At 38.8% G+C, this 18448-nt stretch overlaps 3 protein-coding genes across 4 annotated transcripts; 1 reads left to right on the top strand and 2 right to left on the bottom strand.

Moving 5' to 3' along the window:
• Window positions 1–80: 80 nt before the first annotated feature.
• On the top strand, window positions 81–4792 carry RB195_020651 (uncharacterized protein; the record flags this gene model as incomplete). Its single annotated transcript, XM_064189033.1, has 7 exons — window positions 81–113; window positions 598–701; window positions 1306–1381; window positions 1505–1651; window positions 1749–1856; window positions 2250–2332; window positions 4687–4792. 7 exons carry the CDS (start codon window positions 81–83, stop codon window positions 4790–4792), a joined length of 657 nt encoding a protein of 218 aa, XP_064044914.1.
• A 955-nt stretch (window positions 4793–5747) lies between these two features.
• RB195_020652 (uncharacterized protein) lies at window positions 5748–12226 on the bottom strand (the record flags this gene model as incomplete). 2 transcript variants are annotated; one of them, XM_064189034.1, is made up of 11 exons in its annotated part: window positions 5748–5849; window positions 5976–6077; window positions 7051–7113; window positions 7170–7343; window positions 8274–8375; window positions 8441–8587; window positions 9523–9638; window positions 9710–9818; window positions 10301–10416; window positions 10483–10579; window positions 12122–12226. In XM_064189034.1, the coding sequence occupies 11 exons, from the start codon at window positions 12224–12226 to the stop codon at window positions 5748–5750; spliced, it is 1233 nt and encodes a 410-aa protein (XP_064044916.1). The 2 variants fall into 2 exon arrangements, with proteins under 2 accessions (XP_064044916.1, XP_064044915.1); XM_064189035.1 differs by lacking the exons at window positions 7051–7113; window positions 7170–7343.
• A 2286-nt stretch (window positions 12227–14512) lies between these two features.
• On the bottom strand, window positions 14513–18165 carry RB195_020653 (uncharacterized protein; the record flags this gene model as incomplete). The annotated part of the gene is made up of 3 exons (XM_064189036.1): window positions 14513–14717; window positions 17289–17392; window positions 17932–18165. 3 exons carry the CDS (start codon window positions 18163–18165, stop codon window positions 14513–14515), a joined length of 543 nt encoding a protein of 180 aa, XP_064044917.1.
• Between the last annotated feature and the right edge of the window lie 283 nt (window positions 18166–18448).

Here is an 18448-nt window from a genome sequence, read left to right on the forward strand (position 1 = left end):
GTGTTCAGCTCAAATCAATCGTTTAAAAGGCTCACACCAGCGACGGCAATCAAACTGTTCAAACTGAATCAAACCGCGAAATGTCCTCATTTCTTCCAGCGTTTATTATTTGTGTAAGTTTCTACTCTTTAAAAATAAAATCCACTTTATTCACTGTAGAAAACTACTCACATTTCTATAAAAAAAATAAAAATAGAATAAGTTTTAAAAATAGCAAAGAATAGCTATTTTTTTCCAACGTAGCAGTAATTTTTTTCCTATCAAAGTTCTCTTTCAAAGGCGGGTGTAGTGTAGCGGTTAGAGGTTCCGCTTCCTGCCGGATCGAACGGAGGTTCGAATCCGCCCCGGTGCTCACCAAACCTTTCATCCCTCCGAGGTCGATAAATTGGTTCCAGACTTGCCTGGGAGGATAAAAACACTGACTTGACACACCGGAGAGCCCCGGAAGTCATTGTATAGGCTAATTACACGTTCGTGAACTTCAAAAGATTCTAAATCGAAGTGAACGTGGTGGCGAAGGTCCCAAGCGGATTGATTAACGCCAGAAACTTTATCCTTTATCCTTTATCAAAGCTCTTCTTAATGTCAACTATTTAGGCCGCATTAGTCACAATATCCACGGCAAGCACTATTTGTCCGAATAACCCAGCCGGAAGGGATCATCAAATTGCTAAATTTATAACATTGCATAATGCACGCAGGTTGGTTGAGTAAAAGAAAAATTTTAATATCAATTAAGCAATCAATAATCGACTGTGATCTCCATTGAATCGATATTGGTGGGATCCATCTAAAACGATGATAACTGCAAGAAAAATTTAGGATTTAAATTTGAGATTTTTCTCTGAAAACGAAGCATTCTTAAAAGAGGGAAGAAAAATGAAAAAAAATGTAGAATCCTCGTTATTAACTGAATAATAAAAGCTCGATAGCCTATGTATGTCGAAGATTTTCTGAAAATATCCGAAAATGTATACTTCTAAAAATATACGCAACATATAGTACTTTTATCACAATGCTGACATTTCTAACTGCTACTATTTAATCCCTCAAATATTTCTATTGACCCGCCTAGAATTACTTATTCACATATTTTAAAATGATTAATATCTTTTTTCTTGCTGTAAAAATTCCTAAAAACTTCTACATCGGCCCAATAAATACTGTATCAGCCTTTGTTTTTTTTTAAACACGGAACAGCTCCGAAAAAATAAGTGGAATTAAAAACTCTTCGAAAAAAAGGCAAATTTTCAAAGAAAAATCTCAAGAATCACATCAGTCAATAGAAAAAGTTGAGCATTCAAGGAAAGCACTAGCAGCCGGAGCAATTGCGTTGAATGGTGGACGTAAACTTCCAAGAGCTGCAAATATGCTGAAAATGGTATTGTTTATATCGTATATATTCTAAAAATTCTCTGAAATTCAAATCGTGATAAAAAAAATCCGTGAAAAAATTATAAAAAATTAACATTACTGGATAATTTGAACATTAAAACTACCTAAGACATACGACTGCAATCTGGAAGCGACCGCTATAGCACAATCGGCGAGATGTGTAACTACTGGATCCACAGGTCTAACCGGTACCGGAGAAAATATTGCTCAAGTAAATAGACAACTAGTGAACAGTAAGCTTGGAGCAATAGAAAAGGTTTGTTTGGATTTTTTTTTCCTTCCGGATTGATTACGTTATGGATTTCTTACGATTATGCTGAGGCTGTAATTTTTGTTCCGCTTTTTTCTTCCAGGCAATTTCATCTTGGTGGAAACAAGGAAGATTGTTTGGTGGTAGTATAGGTAGAACAGGAATAATCTACGAGCAGAGTCATACGGGAACTATCCCTCAATTCGCACAGGTTATTTTCTTTTTTTTAACCAAAAACTTCATAAGTTATAAGTAATAAGTAGGTTAAGTTATTGTACAAGTCTTGTTATAAGAAATCCCACCATCTACATCCCCTTGGCGCTTCCGTGGCACCGCACGACCGCGACGCTTCATTACAGCGCTGCGGTGAGCAGGACTACCCCAAGCGTATGCGCTGCGCTTACTTTGCGCGTTGAACCGCGAGCGCATTTGTTGGGATAACCGTTAAATATGCCATTGAGCAATGAATATAAATGTAATAGAATGAGAGGCATCGCATTTCGTTGCGGGACGCCACGTAGTTATCCTGGCATCGGGCGTCCTGCAACGAAAACTCTGCAGACTAGTTATTATGTAATTATAGACGAAGCTTCTTCTTCTTCAGATGGCCTGGGCAAGTGCAAGTCGTCTCGGATGTGGGATAACAAAATGTACAACTTTCTATTCGGTAGTATGCCAGTACAATACGTAAGTTACTACCGTATCCACTTACTCTTGACGTAATCCAATTTTGACACCCAATCGTGTGAACTTTTACCTAAGGATATTTGTAGCCTATGTTCTTTACGCTGGGAACGAAGTATATTAAAGCAAAAGACTTTGTGATCTCCTTGATATTCTACTACCAAGAGTTTGCGACGTTTTCGTCACGGGACCCGACGTCGCTGCGTAGTTGTTCCAACCCTTGCAGTCAGGCATCTTACAGCGAAAACGCTGCTCACACTGGAACTCACTATACAGATTCAGATGATTTTGACCTGACTATTAAAGGCAGCGGATCACGACGTTTAACGTGGTGTGGGACCCACAGCGAAAGCGTGGGACTCGGATGACAGATCACAGACCTGAGGGTGGTTTTGCTTGTCTTTTCCTAATCGTTGTAAGAAACGACGTGGAAGATGCTGTTCTTTCCTACGTTAAGTCACAACGCGCCACCTTTGCGCACGTGTCACGTCCACGAGCGAGCAGTCGAAGATTGATAGGCTGCTAGGAGGACCGGAATGTGTACGTAAAGCACGTTCTAACGTATGTCGTAGGAATTAAGACGGTTCCTACGACGTTTTTTTTTGCGACGATTGGGAGGGGTGAAAAAAACCACACTGACTTCCGCAATCAACTATCTGAACTCTACGTTATCGTTGTGGGTCTCATACCATGCCAAAATCGTGATGCGTTGCATTTTCCTTTAACTGAGAATAATTTCACCGACTAAAGCATCAAAAATAAGCTGAGGATACAATAGGAACGAGGATAGAATGTGGTAAAATAACTGAGTTTTTTTAAATTACTGATTTACTACTAATATAATCGTTGAAGTATACATTTTATATTAGACGAAGCGAAAAGTTCTGAGCGAATTTGCTAGTTGTATTCAATGAGAATCATCTGACGATGTAAACTTCAGATCGGGTCTTACTATAGGGCGATTTTATAGGGTGAGACATTAGGAGAAGAAAAACCGAAAAAGATCGTGGTCCGAATTGCGGTGAGCAAACGATCGACAGCCAGGATTAAAGGCAGCATACCACGAAGGTGGTGCGGATTTCGGGTGGAGTATTCGTATACGGCACAGTAGATTATGGAGAGGGGAGCGATTCTGTCCATTTCTTCCTAATTGCCGTAAAAAACAGCCAGGAAGTTCCGGCGCACTATTTTCCACAAGGAGTTCGATTGGGGCGCGCCAGCCTTGCGCACGCGCGGCTGGCGCGCTCCAATCGAACTCCCTGTGGAAAATAGTGCGCCGGAACGCTTGAAGCCGTATATTTGGGGCCGTTTTCTACGGCAATTAGGAGGAAATGGACAGGAATCACCCCCCTCTCCTTAATCTACGATCCCGTTTACGAGTACTCCACCTGAAACCCGAACCACCTCAGATTTGTGGAGTGATGCCTTTAACTGACAAGAGATTTTGCTGTGTGTTTGATGGGGTTGGAAGGAAATCATTCACTATGAGCTCTCCCATCGGGGTAAACGCTCAATTTGTACCTCTACTGTCAACAAGTGATCAGATTGAAGCAGTGGACAGCGACCAGAGCTAGCCAGAGTTAACCAATAGAAAAGGTGTTCGGTTCCATCAAAATAACCCCAGGCATCTTTAAGTACGCGTCAGAAGCTTCGATAGCTTCGATAGCTTAGTTCCATCGCATTTACCGTATTGTCCACACCTGACACCAAGCGACTATCATCTTTTCAAGCATTTGCAAGATTTTCTTGATGGTACAAAGGTAGCCTCAATAGAGGCGTGTGAAAATGAGATGGTCAAGGTTTCGGCGAATATGGACGAGTACTTCTTCAATTGCTGAATTATGAAATTACAGGAGCGCGAAAGTTCGACCATCCTTGAATCTTGCCGTAGAGATTGCAACTTTTCGATAGTCAAATTTAAGCAACAGCCAAGATTGTTAACAAACTTCATTACGGCTGACGTTTCGGCGTTGTCGCCTTCGTCAGAGCTGGGAAAGTAAGAGCATTTGCAATATATCCTCTCAAATGCCTCATCCAGAACAAGTCATCATCCCCTAGGAAACAAAAACCAAAAGAGCCTATGAAATCACCACCAAAATGGAAAAAAAGTTATCGAACAAAATGGCACATATTTGATTCAAATCGGTTAGTCCTAACTATGTTAATTTCATCGTCGAAATAAAGCGAAAAGACGCTCAGCACTTTTTATTTCACCTAATATTTATCTACAATAATTAAATCTAATTGTAATCTTTTTTTTATAAATTAAAACTCAATTTAATTTATTATTTTCTCAATTTTATTCGTATCATTTATTCCTGTACTCTCAAAATAGGAGAGTCGCTGCAAATTTTCAGTCCACCAACGGTCAACTCGGCTATCTATCAGCGTGGTAGACCGTGCACTGCTTGTCCTACCGGATCCACATGCGCCTCCAACAGATTACTTTGCGTCATACGTTGATCCTGTTTTCTTTCTGGATTCGAGTTATGTACTTTATTAGAAAGACTCATATCACCATAATTATCCTCGATTGTTGGAAATTTTCATTTTCGTTGAAATAAATCGCTTTTTTTAAACTTCTGTAGTTCTCGAATATAGTGAAACCGAAAAATCCAGAAGTTTTTCGTTGTTGCACAAAGGTTACATACATCTTTAATACGATTAAATAGAATTAAAGATGTAGACAGGTCTTGACTATAACCGCAGAGAATCCCCTTACGAGGCAGCTGATGACGTGCCGCGTATGCGACCCGAAGCAAGCGGACAACCAGTAGGCTTAGAAACGGAATGTTGACTGTTCATAAAGAACTATCAGTACCAATGTTGGTGAAATCAACTCACGCAAATCAATAAAGGAATCAATATTCTCTCCCCTACTCCCTGGCACATGCACCGCTTTTCCCTGCTCTCGCAGACGTAGCACGTAAATAGGTGTCTCGTGCGGAGATACTCGGTGCGATAAGACGGTTCCCTAGGAGGTTTTTCAGGAATTTTAATGGGATTGAGCGTCATGGTGCTCATATTCGTGAACTAGGTTCTAACTTTATTCGTAGAGAGGTCCTAACACGCTCAATTCGGTGATATGCTGCTTTTACAGGCTGTCCCTAGAGTTTGTAGAAGCGATGGCGTCACAGGTATACGTCACTAGCATTACGTAATTATCGATCGAGTGTTGTGTAGCGAGTGGCGGAGCTCGCTCAATAGTCACAAGTTGGTAGAGACCCCATCAGTTCTGCAACGTCTACGTGCATGAACTTTACGGTGGTCAATAGGACTAGAGGTTTATTCCGGATTCATCCTGGAAATCTTTACCAATTAATTGAGGTCCGGAAAGGATTACGTACATATACAAATGAAACAATAAAGAAGTAAATAAGGACCAGGTAAATATGTACATCATTACTGTGCTTGTTTATCATAGAGCAGTTGAGGTAGTGCAGTTAATAATTTCGATCATATGTGAAGTTGGTGTTAACTCAATAATTACGGAAAGTACCATTGCCATAACAGAGAATGTCTGAAATTTTTTTCTTCTCAAATAAAATTTCTATTGTTGTATACAAAGTAATAAAGCATCAATAATAAAAAAAATACTAATTAGTGAAATAAATAAATAAATTAGAAATAGTACTAAAGAAGTTACCGCAAGAACCAATGGCCTGGAAAGAATAGCAAATCCCCAAATAGAAATCCCCAAATCATATTGTTCCATATGTGAGGAAAGTACTTGTGCAATAGTGAAAACCTGAAAAATTCACGGAAAAAATATTACATTTGAAGAGGTAAGGATAGTGTTACACGTGTTATAATGCGTAATATCAGGATAATAATGCGTATACAGTACATGTATCGAGTAAATCGTTCATTAAATTTGTTGTATTTTATTTCACCTATAATGTTACGGTAAATGTCGGGTCCTCGGATGCTGGTCGGGTTTAGTTCCGAGAACTTATTGATGGAGGCCCAAATGCTACCGCAACGCCTCACCTTGCTTTACCCTTACTCTGGCCGCAGGCCGGCTCCTACACTGTGTCTTAGTACTTGTGCGGATATATGCATCTAGCACATACATACTGATTGCCTCGCCACTCTTCTGTGGTTGCTGTGTACCCAACTTCATACAGTACATAACGGATGTATGAGCAAAATCTGGACCCGGCAGTAGGTGGTACACTGCGCCAGACAGCCTCACCAATGCCGGTTACCTCCAGTTCGCTCTTCCCTCTCCTTTTGGCGGATGGTATTGCTCGGAAGTTGCGCGGTTGTTTGTGATCGATCGCATCTGCTCCTTGACTCCGTTTCGGTTACCACTTGCCAGGAGACATGTTGATTGAATGAATTTCGAAAGATGGAACGCGTCCTTTAACAGAGCCAAACGTGGGCGGAGCGTAAAACGCGCGAAACAGAGGAGAGCTTTGGGACCCTGTCGCGTCCGCGGCACTCGTCCTTTAGATGTTGTGAAACAGAATCGCGCGGAGTCCGCGATAGTATATCTACACGTGAAGTTAATAGAAGAGATTAACAAGGCTGACGTAAAACAGAAAGAATCATTACTCATAGTCCTCGAGAAGATTTTCCTTATTTCTGATTTGATAACTTAATAAATAAATAAATAAATATAAATTAAAGAACACTAAATAAATCATAAATTTAACTTAAAATCTAACAAAATCGTCCTAAATATGATTTGGAATCTAATAAAATCGTCCTAAACGTACATCTTTCCTATATGGAAACCAAACGGATTCATTTCGAATAAGGCATATCCTCGAACGGCCGACCTGAATATCATTTTGTAGCCTTGAAGAATCAAGCAGCGAGTCAAGTACACAGTTACCTCATCGTGCAGCCTTGCCGGCGCTACAGTAACCCCAAGGAAACTGTAAACACAGAGTGCGATTGATGGCATACAAATGATGAAGTCTTTAATGCCGTGAATAAGTTGATTCAACATCATAAGAGTGAATATTACGGATGGAATTATGATGACGAGCATAATAAATGCATAGAGCTGAATAAAACATGGTCAATAATAAATCCCGGAAAATAGTCCAAGATTATTCTTTTCTTTTATCCCTCAGTTTTGATAGTGTTTGTTTTTTTAAGACCTTACACATTTGTGCCTAGGAAAAAAAAACAAAAACAGGAAAAAAAAAGAACAAGCGAACGGAAAAAGTGAAAGGAACAGATCTCTACGCAAAACACAGACACTAAGAGAAACCATCTCGAGGCAGCTCAAGGCACACAAGGCTTTACTGCCGTACTGTCATTTTTCTTTTGAATTCACACATTTTCAAATTTGACTTTTTGACGTCTACTCATGCGATTTAGGATTTCCTTTAGTGTAATTGTTTCTGTTCAACAGCGTAAGATTCGGAAGAGTGCCTACCACGCCACTTACACTACCCCAGCCAGAAACCACAACCACCACCATCTAATTGTCCTAGAAAATGGCGTGGGAAATGAGCTCACAGTCACAGTGGGCGGCCGTTGCTGCATTCTGTGGTCGCTGGCAGACACGGCGCGTACGCCTGCGCTCGTTCGCTGTCGCACGTAATTAGGTGCCTCGTAGGAAAATTCCACTGCCATGAGCAATTTTCACGTCATTTTTTAGGTCAGATAGGGTTGACAGAGCGGTTGTCACGCAATACACGTAATCTGCAGCCCAAACGCTAGCTTTTCATGTGGAGGAGAGCGTAAGAAGAAAAAGGGGTAACCGCTAGGCTTTCAGAGAGGGTAGCAGGACACCTGGTTACGCGCTAAAATGGGTCTGAAGAAACTAGGCAGCCATCTATGGTTTATTTGGCGTCGCCCAAGAAAACTACTTCGAATCCGGGCATCAGTAACTAGGATCTGAAAATTCGACGCCGTTTCGACGCCGTCCGACCGCCGTCCGCCGTCGTTTCACGGTTAGCTTGAATGAATTCACACGGGAACTTACTCTGAAGATTCGGTCCAACTCCCTAACTATACCACATAGTCGACCGTAAGTTTCCATTTTGTTTAGAAGCTGAAACTCAACATCATCTGCAGCACCGTCAAGCTGTAAAAAAGTTTCTTATCCACAGAGTTTTGCACAAATCCCGCATTTGTATGAAAATGTGGAACCTTCTCAAGTTCATCGTTGAAATGCTTGATTTCCAAGAATGCAGCATTTGTATAAATAATATAGAGGAACATACATGCATTCCATGCTATATAGGTGTAAAGTGTGATAACGCTATTTAAAAAACGAAGTTGTGAAAAGTAGAACATCTGGAACATTAACGTAGTTATATCTCGTCCTCTTGTATAGTTCGCTTCACAGATTTACATTTTTTCGTACTTTTCCAGATATGCAGAAGGAGGATATGAGGTAAATCATTAATTTCATTACTCAACGTGGTTTCAGAAAGAAAGCTGGAGGCGTTGAAGAAACCTGGTCCCAAAATGAACTCTTTCTAAACTCATACGACATCATTCACTCAAAGCAGAGACGCTTACTATAGACTTAGTTTTATTTATTATTATTATTATTTTTATTTACTATTAGTACTTGTTATTATCTGAAGCTGGATGCAGTTGCGTAAGCGCCCATGCTCGAAGCTGCGCCCTGGAGCGTAGCGGTCGGAGCCGATGGCAGGTCCTTGGTAGGATCACTCGTCGCCGCTGTCTGAGTCTGAAAGGTCCCACCTTGATCCTAACCGCTAGCTGAATCGCACCGCTTACGCAACTGCATCAAACTTCAGATCGTTTCAACCTTATACGCTCCTAAGGAGCTCGGTACGCTACGGTGGTTTCACTGATCGCCAACTTCATAGGTTTACCAGGAGATTAAGATAGAACTCAGAATAAATTTTTACCGAAAAAAATCCTTAAAAAATTCCTTTATGATTCCTCTATAAACTTCTTTTTAACTTCCCTTATAAGCGCAAAATCCTGAAACATCTCGCATCCGGATGCGGCGCGTCAACAATGGTGACGCGTTCCAACAAAAGTCATTCAAACAACCACGATACATTTTCAACGGCAGAAAGAAGTTATTCAGGTAGGAAAGCTGCTGCGAGTCGTTGCGTCGCGGTCACCCGTGCAAACATAAGTACTTATATTTTTATGCATGCACGTGAAGTGTACATATGTATGTATGGATTAGCAGGTCTAAATCTAAATTTTTCAAATAAATTAAAAATAAATTAAAAACCTCTACTTACCTTCGCCTGTCGAATGACAAAATCCGAGTGGTTGTTACCGACGTAGTAGGCAATATTATACAAAGAAATAATGAATATTTCTATGAATATGACCGAATAGAACCAGATGATATTCTCTGAAACATATAAGGGAGTTTTATTATCAAATTATCGTTGCAAATAACGTCAAAAGTCACGAAGAAGTCACTTATAATCATTTTTCTTCCTTCTCGTATCCCAACACCATCCTGGCACTCCATAATTTGTCGATGAAAAGATTTCATATGTCCATTCACCTGCCAGTAGATAAGAAAACACTGAAAAACAAGGAAACAGTGATTTTCTATCGATTTCAAGAGATCATTTTGATTCTGTTCATCATTTTATGGAATTCCGGAGGTATTTGATAAATCGTTTCTCGGAGCCCACGTCAAAACAAAATTTCTCACAAATTTCTTTGAAATAATTGTGAAAATGTGAAGAAAGCTAAATTTTGTGGTTGAACTATGACTATACAAAGTTCTAATGTATATCGAATCGAATTGCATTGTGTTTACGTAGTTTGCTTTCCCATGCTTGTATTTACCCGGCCGGCCGCCGCGCGCGTTCGATTAGAGCGCGACAGAGCATAGATTAGGGCGAGAAAATGCGTGCATCGGCAGAAATGCCACGACTTCCGGAGTGAACACAAATATTACTGTTTATGCTTAGTTTACAAGACAATTATACGTTTTGTTTGTTTTTGTTTACTATCGAACCATACAAGCAACAACAGAATTCAACAGTTAGTATCTCTTACCACAGAAACTATTGATTGAATAGACCAAGCGATCGTCAATAATTTTGATGACATCATCATTGCTGAATGAGTCATACTAAACGTGTTATGCATCGTATAAATCAGGCTGTAACAAGCTGAAATCGATCAATCGATTGATTATGGGGTCTGTACGCTCCCTCCAACAGCGAATATGCTCTTACCTAATCCAAGCATTATCGTTGTAATTATTGCATTGATTATTTTCCTGCAATTCCAATGCGCCGGATCAATAAAGTTCAATCGCATAGCGGTGACCACCTGAAATAGTTGTTGGTTGTTGTAACTTGGAATTTTCGTGGAAAAATTCTGGTAGCGATTGTTGTATGTCACCTAGAAGGAAAAACAAAATGTTATACTAAATAATATTTAAATATATTATATCACATATTTGAACGAAAAGTACGGAAATATTTGAACGAAAAGTTGAGGGGGCACTCAAAACTGCTCCAAACGAACTGCACTTAGGGCGCAAAAATCGTTACTAGAGCACGAAAGTTGTTCCCAGCTGTTAAAAGGTCTTCTCAGTTGAGTAGGCGTTAGCTCTTCTTTCATGTCCATTGAAAAACGGATAACGTCACTGAGACATCAATCCACTTGGGATGCGCCAACGCGTTTTTCATTTTCTGGACTTCGTAATCGTTGAGGTTTTTGGAACGGGTGTTACCATATACAATGACTTACGGGGCCCAGCTGATGATCAAATCAATGTTTTTATCCTCCCAAACAAGTCTCCTAACAAATTAACAACCCCGGGGGGGAAAAAAAATTAAAAAAAGGGGGGGGGGAAAAAAAAAAACAAACAAAAAAAAAAAAAAAAACAACCAACCCACCCCCCCCACCCCCCCCCTAAAAATTTTTTAGGGGGAAAAAAAAAAAAAGTGGGCGCGGGAAAAAAAAAAAAAAATTAAAAAAAAAAAAAAAAAAAAAAAAAAAAAAAAAAAAAAAAAAAAAAAAAAAAAAAAAAAAAAAAAAAAAAAAATTAAATTTTAAAAAAAAACAAACCTTAAAAATTAAAAAAAATTTAAATAAAAAATTAAAAAAAAAAAAAAAAAAAAAAAAAAAAATATTTTTTTTTTTTTTTCAAATTTAATTTTATTTTTTTTTATTTTTTATTATTTTTAAAAAAAAAAAATTTTTTTTTTAAAAAAAAAAAAAAAAAAAAAAAAAAAAAAAAAAAAAAAAAATTTTTGAGATTTTTTTAAAAAAAAAAAAAAATAAAAAATAAATAATTTTTTAAATTTTAGGGGGGGGGGGGGGTTAGAGGTTCCGCTACTATCGGGTTCGAATCCGCTCTAGTTCTCATCAAGCCTCTCATCCCTCCGGGCTCGATAAATTGGCTTCAGACCTGTCTGGGAGGATAAAAACACTGACTTCATACATACATAGGCTTAACATTGAAATGAACGTGGAGGCGAATCCCAAGCGGATTAATTAACGCCAGACACTTTATCCTTCATCCTTTAAAACGAACATTAGTTTCCGAACACCGTAATAGTAGTTCCAACGAAAAAAAGGAACCGAAAATCGCATCGAGGGACGACTCCTCTGCAATCTGCATTTGACAGTTAAGCAAACCACTTTTCTGCTCTAAGAACAATTTTGCGCTCTAAGTTTTGTTCGAGTATAAGTTGATTAGAGCAGTTTTGAGAGCCGCCCATCCCCTTTCTCCCCCAAATACCTTTTTGCCCATATATTTGAGCGCAGCGATACTTTCATGCTTGATCCAGGATCCTTGCATTCATATTGTCCTCGTTAGAATCGTACTACATTCAGAGAAACTATTATTGTATTTGCACTCACATATAAAATCTTCTTAGTGAACATTTCGAATTCGTGCCGGGACTCAACGGCGACCATTGTCTCTTTGACTCGGTTCTTCTCGTTTGATAAGTCATATGAAGGCATTTCCCTAGAAATTTCTTATGCGGAAAATCCTGTTGACGAGAAGGGGAGAAAAACGAGGAAAACAGAAAAGTAGGAAGAAAAAAAAAGAAAATAATGAGTTTCATGTGAAGATCCAGGGGTCATTATGAGACCTGGGAACTGTGTAAAGGTGAGTAGTGTGGATATCGGGCTAAGCACTCTTTTTTTCTTCCTGATATTGCCATTCATCGATCTTCCAGTGTAAAGCTCATGAACATCTCATGACAGGCGGATAGATTATGGCCCAACACGTAACGAATGGACAAATAAAACCTTAAGAAAAAATTTAAAAAAAAATAAAAAATAAAAATTTGTCACCACAAATTACTAGAATAATAAAAGCCAAATAATTTCAACAACTTGAAATTTTCAACATTTTTTACGAAAAGAATGTTATTCCAAGGAATCGGAATTCAAAGGAATTTATGAACTGCTTTAAACTATTTTCCTCTCCTTAGAACTTTATCCGGACCTCCAGGACCATTTGGACACCGTGGTCCACCTGAAGCACCAGGTCCTATGGGAGAGCCTGGTCCACAGGGAGACGAAGGACCAGCGGGAATGCCTGGCCGCCCTGGCCCGCCGGGAGAACCAGGAACTCAGCACTCTTCAGGTATGCCAGGCAGCCAGTAACTGTACAGCCATTAAATTTTTTCAGATAGCCATGGACATAACGTTGCGGTTGTTCGAAGAGTGTAATGGAATAAAAATATGCCGAGGACAAAGAGAAAGCTTCAATAATATTTGGAAATCTTCGTATCCTCGAAAAAGGGCGAATTTTGACGGAAAAATTACTTCTCTTTATTTATGACCGTTTTTTTTTTCTCACTAACGTTCTCAAAATAAACGTTTATAAATATATCATGATAATAATAATTATAATAAATAATTTTAAATTTATAAAAGATTGATAAAGGTTTAGATCATCACAGAATTCATCCAAATTAACCAAGGAATTCTCCGTTTTTAAAAATTTCAAGCAATCGAAAGATTTTCTCTTCCTTTGCGTTGTCTTCAAAATCAAAGCCTTCTCAACCTCATTCTTCTCTGGAAATAACTAAATTTTCCACTGTTTTCCAGAAACTTCTGTCGAACCCCTGCTTTTCACATAGTCGAAATCATCGAAAAGTACAGTATCTGCTACAAGTAGTGGAAATCGTCCATTACTGTAAAATTCAGAAATCATACTGTAAAATTACTGTGTACAAGAAGAAGCTAAACACTCGACCAGAAAAAAAAGAAGAAAAATTAGAAAAGCTGTGCGCAGAAATTAAATGGCAATTAAATTTAATAATTCAACAATTAGATGTCAATTATATTAGATTAAATGGCACCTAATTCCGCCCAGAAAATCATAAATTAACTGGATTTTTGTTCAAGAAAAGGAAAAAAAGCAGGGGAATTTCCTGAAGATATTGATTTTTCCATCCAAGAAAAAAAAAATGAAACGAAAGGGATCACGAAAAAATGCGGCTGAATTCCCTGAAGATATCGATTTTCCCTCCAAAAAAAGGAAAAGAAAACGGAAGGAAAGGGACTACATGGATGCGCCAACCAATCCATCAACAGAAGGATCATAGATTGACCATCAAGCATGAAGATACGCATTTGCATTGAGAATACTCTCATCTGTCGAGCCAGCCGATAATCCCCCGAAGCAACGGCGCCAATTTTCGTTTCGGTTAATTTGTGGCGCGCATTTATTACGTTAAACTAACCAGCTGCTTCTATTACCCCTCAATTCCTGAAAATCTTTTCCTCTTTTGTTTTTTTTTCAAATCTCTTCTCTCTTATTTTTAATTTTATGGTATGATCTACAGTCTTTAAATTCTAATTCAGTGCTCTGATGTTCCTACAATTAAAAAAAAAGTATCTGAATACGTATATTACGTATTATTATATTATATTATTATTATTATAATACGTAAAAAACGTATATTTTCTTACCTGAAAACGTTTTTTATAAGCAAAAAAACTACCTGAAACTTATTTTTATAGGCAAAATACAAAATTTAAAGTCTTTTTTCTCTGAAATGAATACTTCTGGTACTGTTCTATGATTGGTTGAAATTGGATCCACCAATAATAGAACAGCACAACAGAAATAGTGGTATATCTGCGATTCTTATGTCAGTCAATATGACGAGACAACAGAACAGTAAACAAGAACGTAAACACAGGTACACACAAGAATAAACAAATCCAACTATTTATGACCAGTATTCAAAAGCTCGACTACTAAAAGCAGAACTCCTTTCCGTAGGTGATCTACTCGTATCGATCAACACCGTTGCGCCATAGCAGATAATAGGCGAACGGGAGATCACAGTCGGAGATCTCGTCCGCACGCGAATCGCAATACGTGTCCATTTCATCGCAATCGATAAATCGACCCCAATATGCTGTCATATCCGGAGATGTCCAGAATCCCTCGGCGCTGTCACAATTCGGATTGAGTAGCAGTTTGAAAAGTCTGAAATATGATGCCGATGCTTGTGTGAAAATGACGAATTCAGCGTAAACTTGGTAAACAATCGTGAAATTGCCGCAGGCGATGAAAGTTAAAGGCATCATCCCATGAATCTGGGGTGGTACGGATTTCAGGTGGAGTATTCGTGTACGGGATAGTAGATTATGGGGAGGGGAATGATCCATCCTATTTCTTCCGTAAAAAACCCAGAAGATACGGCTTCGAGCGTCCCGGCGCGCTATTTTCTACAACGAGTTCGATTGGAGCGCGCCAGCCTTGTGCACGCGCCGCATCTTCCGGGCCGTTTTTTTACGGGAATAAGGAAGAAGTGGATGGAATCACCCCCTCTCCATAATCTACGATCCCGTATACGAATACTCCACCTGAAATCCGTACCACCTCAGATTCGTGGGATGGTGCCTTTAACTGAAAAAAGTATGGTATAGTACAACGTGGTTAACAGCGCTGAAGATCCCAAATTAGCGCTTATAACTAACTCACAACTTATTCCTTACGCTAACTACTGTTTTTTCAGGATCTTCAATTTCGCAGGAAAAGTAGGAAGGAGTAGAACGAGAACCACCTCCTCTTCCTTTTCCCCAAACAAAAAAAACCTATCTGAGCAATAATAGAACTAAAATTTTCGGGATGACGACATATTCGAGAACAAATATGCGGAAAAATATTAAGTGACGGTTTATCCTCCAATCTAGGAGGGAAAGAAGCAGAAAGAGAAAAGTATGGTGATTCAATGCTCAAATAGCAAAAAAGCAAGTAAATGCAGATAGAATTCCGTCAAACACTGTAAATATTCGGTCATGCCATGAATATTACGAATTCTTGAGCAGTATAAACCGAAGTTTTCGGGGAAAATTCCAGAAAGAGAGAAGATGATCACAGAAAATGAACGAGAGTACATTGCTAACCAGTGCTAACCAACACTACTCGGCTATTTTGCTGGCGCATACTCGCTGCAATTGCACTTCGTGGTGGGACCTACAGTCATTTGTCGCAAAACATTTCCGATGCTAAAACGTGCGGAAATGAATTTTCGTTGGCGTGTCTGGGGAATAATTTTTATGGAATGTATCCAAACTAGGCACGTTTTTCCGATAGAGCACGTTTATTCGACTGGAAAATTTTCATTGGATATGGGATCAGGTTTTCATCAAATGACATCATTCGAACACCGACGATTAAGTCAACAGAGTGGAAGTAATTCATCTCGGAAAAAGAAATGCTCAGAGCAGAGCCCGGAGGAATAGGAGGATATACGCGGTTAGGAACTAGAACTTGAGCCTGTACATGTCCTAAGCTCCTCTACGAGTTGAAAAACGTTATGAATCCACTAACAGCCATGTCTACAAATACAGTACGCTCGTGCTGGGACCGTCGCGTGGGTTAGGCGAGTCCTTTAATAGCTGCTTGTGCTGTAACCCCATGAATCTCCTTAGTGTGGAGGAAGACGGAGTTAACGCTAGCGATCGATGATTTCTCAGGATTATTGGGGACATAAGAAATCGTCATTTGTATAAGAAAAAAAAAGAATCTTCTCCCTGATGACGGTAGGATAAATCGCTTTGTTCATCCAGATGAAATATTTCAGATATTCCAGGTGCAGAGATTAAAATAAAGGATTTTTCTTAAATAAAAAAATAATAAAAGTAATATGAATAATAATAATAATAATAATAATGAGTAGTAATAGGAATAAAATAATACGATAATAATGAATAGTAGTAGCAATGATAATGTGAAATATTTCCACAGAAGTGAGCTCACATAATAAAAGATGGAATTTTAATTGAAGTTTCAATTAAAACAGACTTTTTCTCGTCACATCCCACTAAATTTTCATCCCAATAAAACATAATCTCTTGGAATGTTCGGCTACTTACTATTCATCTTTTCTTACCACTGAAAAGTAGCAAAATAAGAAGAGAAAATATTAAAGGCACTAGTTCATCACGAATTCCGAACAATTTCCGGATGACGAGACCGACGGTGTTAAGATCTCAGCCCAAATCCGAAAACTACACACATCCCTGCCTCAAATATGTACATATCTTTCAATTCGTGATGAGATCCGAATATTTTAGTCAGTTTGGTAGGAAGAGTAAATAATTAAAAAAATAAATAATAAAAGGAAATAAATACAATAAAATAAATTTTGGTTAAATACGATAAGAGTATGTCGTATTTGACCGAAAGAAGTATGTACTCCCAGTATTTGTCCAAATATTCATAGATTTTAATTCTGTTATTTCTAATCTTGCCGTCTGCCGGGATTTCGACAGTTGTACGAAAATTTACATCTTAGTCGCGAATTGCAGGTTCAGACCTATGGACAAAAAGAAAAAAAAAGAACCTCGGAAATCTTAACCTTGGAAACCTAATCTAGTTGAGTTGTCACTTGGCTACCAAAAAAAAATTAATTTAAATATAGATGAAGCAACGTTATTTCTGCTCATAACAAGGCTGCAATTTCCCGAATTGAACGAAACCGCAGACCCAAACGAAACTTGAACGAGGTCATTTAAAAAATAATAATTAACTCTACGATATTCCACTAACTTCTTGTCAAGTCGAACAGTGATTTGTTTGATGTTCAATGGGACTGGCCATGGAGAAGCGGCTACCGTAATCTGTGTGATGTCGTGAACAATTTGTGGATTTATCTGAAAACAACAAATTAACATTGAATGAGCCGTGTCATTCCCTCAATATGTAAAATAACACATATTAACAAAATAAATAAATAACAAATAATAACATATAACATATATTCGCAAATTTTCGCACAAAATCGTACCGATCTTGCAGATTTTGTAAAAAGTTTATTTCTGTGACTCAAACTCATAAAAACTAGAATTTCTGAAGCTACAGTTTTTTCCTGCTCACAGTAATTTACAGTAAGTTACAGTAAGCGCAGAGATTAGAGCGTTCTTTAATGTTCCCATTTAGGAACGATATTTATCTTCTCATTATTTCTCCTTAGGAAAAATTTCTAATATCTTTCTAAGAACTCAGTTAGATCAGCTGTTCACCGTTAAAATCAGCTGATCCATCCATCATCTCAGTACTGAGCTTTTTTTTCGGACTGACTTAAACGAACGCAGGCGCTGGCAGTTGTCTTCAACTGCCTCTTTTTCCTAAGTGACGTAATTTTGCGATCGGGAAACGATAGTGTGTTTTGATGGATCCGAACAATGATTACCTCAATAGGGACGTCCGCTCTCTGGAGTTTGATCACTTGATTCTCTTGGAACGGATTCAGCGATACGGAAACATTTAAGGGAAGTTTCTCTTGTGGTTCACATAGCGTTATGAGCGCATAGCTTTTATTGATTAGATACGATCGTGGTTGAGTGAGGAACGATTTTCCGCCGAGTGACAGTACTCCGGTGGCGGATAGGAGTAGAACGGGGATCAGCAGCAGGAAACGACGCATACGATCGTGTCCTCTGGGAGAGTGTGTGCAAAGAGTAAGGTAAGCAAGGTATGTATGTGTGTCGGTTTGAGTGTTGATGGCAAAAGTGAGGAAACGAAGGGAATGAAAGGTCGAATGAGGACGGTGGTGGTGGTGGTGGTGATGGTGGCGTGGAAAAGAACAGTTAAGTGAACTGCTGCCGGAGACGCCCTCAAAGCCTATCCGTCAGCCCCAATCCTCCCCCTCTAGCCGCTCTAGCAATTTTCAAACTCCTTCCTTCAACTCACGTCATCCACCGCTGCTG

This window comes from Necator americanus, chromosome II (assembly GCF_031761385.1).
Source record: "Necator americanus strain Aroian chromosome II, whole genome shotgun sequence".
Classification (NCBI taxonomy): Eukaryota; Metazoa; Nematoda; class Chromadorea; order Rhabditida; family Ancylostomatidae; genus Necator; species Necator americanus.